An 8,340-nucleotide genomic window follows, 5' to 3' on the forward strand; every position below is an offset into this window, starting at 1 on the left:
ATTTCTTTCCTAAGCATGACAGCGTCAGATCCGAGGCGGATGCTGTCAGCGAATCTGCTCCGAGATCAGCACTGTCCATATCATTTGATGTGCTATTTTGAGTGATTTCTTCAGAATTTTGGCATGAATGATGATCTGAACTTGAAGTAGCTTTGGCACTAGGGACATGGAGAGAGGGAGCAGGAACAACTTGCAGATAATGATCATTAGTATGCACACCCTTATCCTAAGATGCCGAGGAGACTGTACGAGAAGGGAGGAGAAGAATCTCTTCACGAAGACGACCACCAACATTAGGATGTAAGGATGCAAATGGAAAAATGTTTTATCATACACAACATCATGAGAGATATAAGCACGACTAGTGGTCACATCTAAATATTTTAATTTCACATGGTATCATACCTACAAAGTTTTGGGTTTAAATCCTAGCCAGCGTAGTATTTAAATATTTGCAGAGTCCCTAAAAAATCAAGGATATACATCTAAGGCCTGTGTGAGATCTAAAAAAAAAGTCACACCGACCTGGACTTGAGGGAGGTGTTGAATATAATTGGCTAGCTCTATGCGGTCTTTTGGTTGAATTGGCTCATTTAATTCGACACACTGTTCCACTCCTCAGTACACCCATCGTCAAGTGTATGTAAAATGACTACGAGGGTCATCACAAAATCTACTTGGCAAATTGGCAACCTATGTGTACGAGGAAGGATCACAATTCTACGGCCTACGGGTCATCAATTTTGCTCCTAATAACGGCCTACCAACTGCTTGCAGTCACAATCAGGGGGCATTATCATGCAGAAACATTCACATACTACTTGTGTCATCGCCTTTCATTTGATTGCAGTCAAACTTGATTTACAAAGGCATGACCATAAACTACTGATGAACCCAACACACACATCAGGGACGAACTATGGGGTAGTTTCTTGTATCAATGGCATGTATGTACACATATGAGGTCTAGGAACCTCTGGAGCATCTGCTGTTGCTCCCATGTACTGCGGCGCGGGTCAGGCGCTGTGACCCAGAGCCAGTGGGCTCCACTTCGCCGAGTTGTAACCGCCACAGGCGCTGATGCTTGCTTCCTTCATCCCAGCCTCGGAGACGCCGTTGTTGCATATGTTTGCGAACGCCCTCATGTGTTTCATGCCATACTGAGTGAGCGATCCACAGTGGGATTCGAAGACCCGCACCTGGCAATGGGCATCAGCACGAGTATCAGGAAACAGAACAAATTATCAGATTAAAATTAAAGAAAATTTAGACGCACCATCCTCTTCAAACAATCCCAGTCGTCAACCAATGGTTGGCCAGAGCTTCTAGGAGCCTCAAGCATTGAAGGCCCATTTACAAATCCAAAGAGAAGCTTCCCGATGAAATCGATGCTGCTGTCGAGATGCTTCCTGTGTAGCACAGTTTCTTTGATTTCCCTGAGAGCCCTCAGCTTCTCTTCTGATCCTTCACTTAACTGCTCATACTGAAAGCGAGAAGATACATTAGCAGATAATGTTGTGCCAAACCTGCGCCTGTCATGAGAGGACGCAAGCTTAAGCTGGAAGCTATGAGCTCAAACCGTCAAGTTATGCTATTTTTCAGAATACTATCACCTATATTCTCAAGTTGAAACAAGCTATATCTGTATTTAGAAGCCTAAGGTACATAATCCTGTTTATGAGGCTTCTAGTTAAACCCCCCAAATACACCATATAGATTATACTCTGATTGGTCAATGTGAAAGGTTTTCTTACGCAAGCTTAAGCAAAAGTATTCATTTTTTATGCAAAGGATGAAATCACAAAATAAGATAATTTTTTTGATTTTAAAAAACCACCAGAAATATCTCCTCTTTTTCTACGAGTATAATTTTCTACATTCCATCTAAAATTCCTCAGAAATCTAATTTCTATATTTTATTAAAAAAAACCAAGGAACCAAAATTCAAGATTCATGGACCACTACATGCTGTGTACCCACTACCCTTGGAGTATTTGTATGCAGTATCCATAAGAGTTTGTGAGTCATAGCACAGAAAGACGCATTGTTTCGTGCAGCAGCGTTTGATTCTACATGTAGTTATAGCAAATAAGATGAACTAGACAGGAAATAACTGGGCTAAATGATACTGAAGAAATAACTGGAATTTACCCTCTTCCACATGAAAAGAACATCGGCATCTCTCTGATTGATTGCACCCTCCAGGCCAGGCAAAAGCAGCCTGTTGTTGATGTTGGCATTTGCAGGATCAAAACCTTGATAAAGGAAAAGCTTCTCATCCCTGAATGTCTTGTCACCATACTCCATGACATGAGAACCCCTATTGACCCTATCTGAGCCTGAAGTTCTATTTTTAACCTGCCAAGAAAGCAGTGAATAGATGCCACCAACCAGAATGAAGAAAGTGTACTAGAGACTTACCACCTCGTACTGATCCTTGATTGTTTCCTTCTTTAGATTGTGAGTTTCACTGCCAAGTAGGATCAGATGGTTCAAAACAGTGTCATGGTTATAGAAAACTGCTAGAAGAACCTTACTCTAGCAGCTGATACTTGCCAAGCCTATTCACTCATCGTTGGTATATACTCATCTTTGCTCCTTACAATTGCGAGTGCCGTGTGACTTGTAAATTATTTGTATTAGTAAGGTTTCCAGTGACTGTACTAACACACACACACATGTTATGCAAAGGCATGTCTTGTAGAGGGTGATAAGTATGACTTCCTTTTTTTTATCAGGGACTGAAAATCAGGCTGCAGATACAAATTTCTAGTATGTATATGTATATTTTTATCATAAGGTTAACTATGACAAAAAGAGTTTCACCTCAGGAATTAGCGGAAGCATAAACATACGGAGTACCAAATATTGCTAATGTAAATCATGCAACTATATCATAATCCAGAACTAACTAAAATCTCAAATATATATGCCCTATAAACATACCTTTGACAAATGCATAAAAGGATATAGGTTTTATGAGGTGTCAGAAAACATATCAGGTGCAGAGCATAATATATTTCAGACGATCCTTACCTATCTTCCATCCAAGAAACACTGTAGACGTCACCTAAACAGGTATTGTATTCAGGAGGAGGTGGTGTTTCCGTCCCAGGGCAGTATGTTCCATAACTATCTTCATTTGCATTAGCTGCTGTTGTAACATAAATATTAAGATCTTCTGGCATTAGACCCTCAAATATACTGCCACTTTCACACGCTTCAACATATATAACCTGCCAAAATTGCAAATTTTTATTACAGATAAGACTCTAAGCATAACTTCCAGGTGAAAAATAAACCATGTTAGTATTTTTTTTAGGGAAATGAAGAGAAAGAACATTTACCATTTTTGAATAACTCTTAGAAGCATGGTTTTCTCGTAACACCTTAATCAAGTCGTCAGCATAAAGGTACGGCATGTTGGGCATACCTACAAACTTGCTAAGGTTAGCTAAGTTACACAAGTAAATCGTCTTAATATATCGTTTATGTGGGAGTATGCACCAAGAACACCGGGACCCCCATGATCCGAGTAATAGATGAAGATGTGATCCTGCGGTTTGCTGTTTATCACCTTCCTACTCCCTCCAGTAACTGCAGTTTTGTTGCCCATGAGAACTGCAAAGAAGTTTTTAGTAGTGACCTGGTCACCAGTGTAGTCCTGCAATGCATGTTAAGTTGATCAGCCTCTTGGAAATAAAAAGCCAGGCATTCTTACATCAAACAGTACTAAAGCTACCAATCATCTCCGACTGGAAAGTACAGTATATTTAAGGTGTGGAATTTGAATTACATGCACAATTTGTTTGAAACTAAAATTGAAGGGCACACAGCCAAGTAATACCTTTGGAACACCAGCGTAAACATCTTTCCCTTTAGGATTGTTGATGATGACCCCAGGTCTTGGGTTGAGGTGGTTTTTGGCGATGTCGTCGTACATAAACACCACAATGTTCTCCTCCTTTACCCCTCCTCTCTTCAGAATCTGGTAGGCATGGCACACATCGGCCTGTCGCGCATCAAGAACATCACAATGTTGATTAAGCACATGCAGAATTATTCAGTGATCCAATTTTGGCCAAGCGCGTGCTATTTAATTTTCATATAAGAGTTGCATCGAGTAATTAATTAGGACCATAATCTATAAAACAAGTTATCCAGTTAACTGTCTCACTAGATGACCCTCACACGGGTGATATTTGTTTTCCAGTTAACTGTCTCGCACTAGATTATGTACTTGGACATGAGCCACGCAAGCAGAACAACTCGAGCAAACACAAAGCCCAGCTAGCTCGGTCAACGAACCAAGAACTTGGAGCAAATATTAGCTTGGAATCTCCCACAGTTTCGAAGCTACAAGATTCAAGCTTCCTCGAGTTTGAATGTCCCAAAAGAGGTTAATAGGGAAATTTTGGCCCAAAGTTTTAGCTCGCAATCTGCCTAGAGGGACCCTAAAAAATTTACTAGCATCCAAAGCCGCCTTCAAAACTCTCAATTTCTCACCTGGTGACGGTAGTTCCCGTAGCCTCTGGAGTGTCACGAATGATAAACGCTAAGGTGGGGTAAAGAGAAAGATAAAAACACTTTGTCTTCTCTTAGCTAAGAGATAATTTGTCTCGCCGTAATTTAGGATGTCTCATTACTAAGAATAAAATTAAAAAATAATCTATTATACATCATGGTTTATTGTTATATCTAGATTGTGGCAGAATTAGGATAAGACGTCTTATCAACCATTGCATATGCACTTACGGGCTGACGTGGTGGCTTGTGTTTGGTCCTGATTGACTCCTTGGAGAAGAAAAAAATATTACGTACTAGTATCATGTGCGATGATTTTGGAGGAATAACATGTGCACTTCTGTACTACGCCCCAGTGTGACATTTTTGTGCAGCTGCTTTGAAGAATAGGTTTTAATTAAGGTTTTTGATGAGAAACCCTTTCACATTTAAGAAACTAAAGTGAAGTTGGTTCTTATTTACTGCATCATTTGTAACTGAATTTTAGCTTGGGCCGGAGATAACTACTTCCCAGAAACTGTTGTGCCTAATGAAATTGAAATGGGCCATGGTGTTAATCAAGGCAACAATGAAGACCAGAAGAATAAGAGGTTGGAGTGGGCAAACACAATGTGGCAGAACAGAGGTAACGCCACAGAAGAAGAAAAGAAGATGACGAAGAACAAGAATAAACCCCCTATTACCGCCCTAACTACCCCTTTGCTTACCGCCGTACTGTAATTTTAAACCCCATTTGTAATAGCTAGGGACTATGCTTATGAACTATCATCCGTAGTAGCTAGGGACTCTGCTTTTGAACTGCACTACTGTTAGGATGAACTATTGTAATTCTTTGTGTCATGGTGGTGATAGTATGGTAAAATCACCAGTACAGAGAAACGGTGAGATCACCAGTAATTCTACCGAACATCCAATCGTTGCATTGGCAAGGCTATTTAGGCTAAGATGCAGGCAGCCAATCACCTTGGCCCTAGTGATGCAGTCAAGGCAACTAAACAAATCACCAAAAGGGGCCCGGAGCTCATTCTGAATGGGCTAATACTCACAGAGTCAGTCTCCGGGGAGCCCCAAAATCAGCCCAGGCTACCAAACGCGTCCATCATGTATGCACTTCTATGTTACAAATTAAATACGTGAACAGGAGCCGAAAAGTGCACAGATAAACCTCATAATTACAAAATAAATACTAATGCTCAAAAAGCTACTTTCCCTCCAAAAGAAACATGAGAGTTGAGCGAAATTAATCATGTCGTCCTGACTACTTTAATTGCACTCCATTAGGTCCAAACTAACTGAATTTGCTCGGTTATTCTCACTCAAATTTCTCAAAGTTTAACCAAGTTTATATGACACATGTGTCTTTTAAGATTTTTTTTTGAACGGCAAAAGATGCCAGAGGCGTCAAATTTTTATTCAGTTGCATAGTACAGCATGAATTACAAAGTTCTGCCAGACTGAATTTTGTAAGATGGAGATAGCAGGGCATGTAGCATGAGCTGAACAAACACAACTAAAAATAGGCTGCCTTAGGTCCTGCCTAAGCACCTGATGAGCACAATTGTGGGCAACACCGTTTGGATCTCTTCTGATGTGAAAAACCTGAGAGTGCAACCTGGATGTAGTGTTGAAGAAATCTGCAAGGATATGTCTGGAGTCCCAATGCAGAAGAGCATGATTAATTGTTTTACTGGCTGCAATTTTCGCAAGTGACAGATTGTCTGTAAGAAAAGTTGGTATGTGTATCCGTAGTAGATCCGCTAATCTTGCAGCAAGTAACAATGTCTTAGCTTCAGCCTGTAGAACTGATGTTGTAACAGAAGTGGAGGCTTGAACCATGGCGCAAAATTTCTGATTGTCTGCCATGTACCGAAGGAATACTCCAATACCCGTCTCGAAACCTGGAAATTTGGAACCTTGATGCACTTCCAAGAGGCATCAGCAAACACCTTTGCACCTGTAACAAGAAGATGAAATCGAAGAGTGATTCCCTATTCCGGGATTGCAACAAGTGCGTGGGCACGTTGGCATGTATCTTGATCCTGAAGAGTTTGGAGATTTGTTCGTTGAGCAGGGGTGGTCGTTGTTTGCTGTTGACCATGAAGATTCGGTTGTACCTACAAGACGGCTTCAAAAGTATCCACTGTTTCCAAATTATCATGAATAGCTTGAGCATTAAGATTAATTTGATAGGGCTCCCTTTTTCCTATCAAAAAGGCAATCGTTTCTTGATTTCCAAATGCACCACATGAACGTGAGAACATTTTGAAGAGTACCATGAGGATGGTTCATATTTAACAAATTCATTAAGACTTGGGTCAAAGAATTGATGTCTTGAACAAGTTGATCAGATCTAATAAACCAAGGATGCATAAACCAAGCAGCTCTCGAAAAATGACATGTCAAAAATAGGTGAATATCATCCTCCTCCAGTCCGCACCTACAACAAAATTTATTAATGTGTTTCCAGTACTTACCAGCCCTTGCTCCAGTGGGGATAGCTCTCCGAAGGAAACGCCAAGTGAAAGCTTGAATCCTTGGTACGATGGCTTTGCTCTTCCAAATCTGATTTAGAAGTTGCTTTGTTGCCCTTGAAATCTGTCTTGGCCTTGGCTCTCCCTGTTCTTGTAGATTATGCAAACATGCATAATATGCATTCTTTGAATTGCATTTGTGAAAGGACATTTCTTGTCCAAATGGTTTTGATGTTTGTTAACAACACTTGGATACTAACCATTTGCTCTAGTTGTGCCAAGATTCCAGAGTTTGAGCAAATGGCATGGTGGTTCCCCCCGGTTTCGAGAAGCGAAAAGGAAGAGAAACCTTGCGGTTTAGTTTCGGTTTGAGCTAGGTTTCTCGTTTTGTTTAGAGGGGATACCGAGAGGTTGTCGTGGTGGTTGCTGAGCCTATACACATCCAAATATCCACCATATAGTCATCTTGTTAAGAGTCACCGTTTCGTGCATGTTGAAGAGGCGGTTTTGCTGAACATTTTGGACCTGACTAGTCCTAGCCAGATTGGTCCGGCCACTAGCCGGAAGGTCCGGCCCAGCCGGATTGGTCCGGCCACTAGCCGGAAGATCCGGCCCAGCCGGATTGGTCCGGGGTCACGTGCCTTGCTCTCAGACTGGATGCCGGTCCGGGTCTGGCCACTGGCCGGACCAGTTCGGCCGGCCGGAATGGCCCGACCGGACCCAGCCAGTCCGGCTGGGTGGAACACAACCCCTTCCCCCTCCAACGGCTATTTTCAGTCAACTACCTATATAAAGCCCTTTCTTCTACCTTGGGACGGTGACGACCTACACACTCTCTCCACCATTATTACGCCTCATAAATTCATCTATATCTCCTTTCTCCTTCACCCAAACACCTTGATTCTTTGAGGAGTGAAGGAGAAGCCCTAGATCTACAATCCCACCAAACCGATTTGTGACCACCGCTCAATTTCTTCGTGTTTACTTAGTGTGACTTTGTGGATCTTTGTAAGGTCATCCCGGAGCTAGTTCTTTGTGTAAAGCTCCGTGGGTGGCATTTGGGAACCTCCAATTTGGTTGTGGATGTGTGCCCCAAGCTTCGTTTAAAGGTGCCAGTTGCGACCTCAAGGCAACCGCTTAGTGGAACATAGGCTAGGCCTTTGTGGCGTTGCTCACCGGAGAATAGGGTGAGCCTTCGTGGCGTTGGTTGACCTTCGTGGCATCACACCCCTCCAAACGTAGACGTACTTCCCTTTACAAGGAAGGAACTATGGGAATCATATCATTGTCTCTCCATGTGCTCCACCTCGGTTACCTATATCCTCTCACCACCTTTACTACTTGT

General features: G+C 42.0%; 1 protein-coding gene across 1 annotated transcript; it reads right to left on the bottom strand.

The window, feature by feature from the left end:
• Positions 1-815: 815 nt before the first annotated feature.
• On the bottom strand, positions 816-4,530 carry LOC124674854 (vacuolar-processing enzyme beta-isozyme 1-like). The gene is made up of 9 exons (XM_047210908.1): positions 4,507-4,530; positions 3,848-4,012; positions 3,508-3,664; positions 3,348-3,433; positions 3,037-3,236; positions 2,422-2,470; positions 2,152-2,358; positions 1,277-1,483; positions 816-1,199 (listed from the first exon to the last, which is right to left on the bottom strand). The coding sequence occupies exons 2-9, from the start codon at positions 3,941-3,943 to the stop codon at positions 1,017-1,019; spliced, it is 1,185 nt and encodes a 394-aa protein (XP_047066864.1). The 5' UTR covers positions 3,944-4,012; positions 4,507-4,530; the 3' UTR covers positions 816-1,016.
• Between the last annotated feature and the right edge of the window lie 3,810 nt (positions 4,531-8,340).

Source organism: Lolium rigidum, chromosome 7, assembly GCF_022539505.1.
Source record: "Lolium rigidum isolate FL_2022 chromosome 7, APGP_CSIRO_Lrig_0.1, whole genome shotgun sequence".
Classification (NCBI taxonomy): domain Eukaryota; kingdom Viridiplantae; phylum Streptophyta; class Magnoliopsida; order Poales; family Poaceae; genus Lolium; species Lolium rigidum.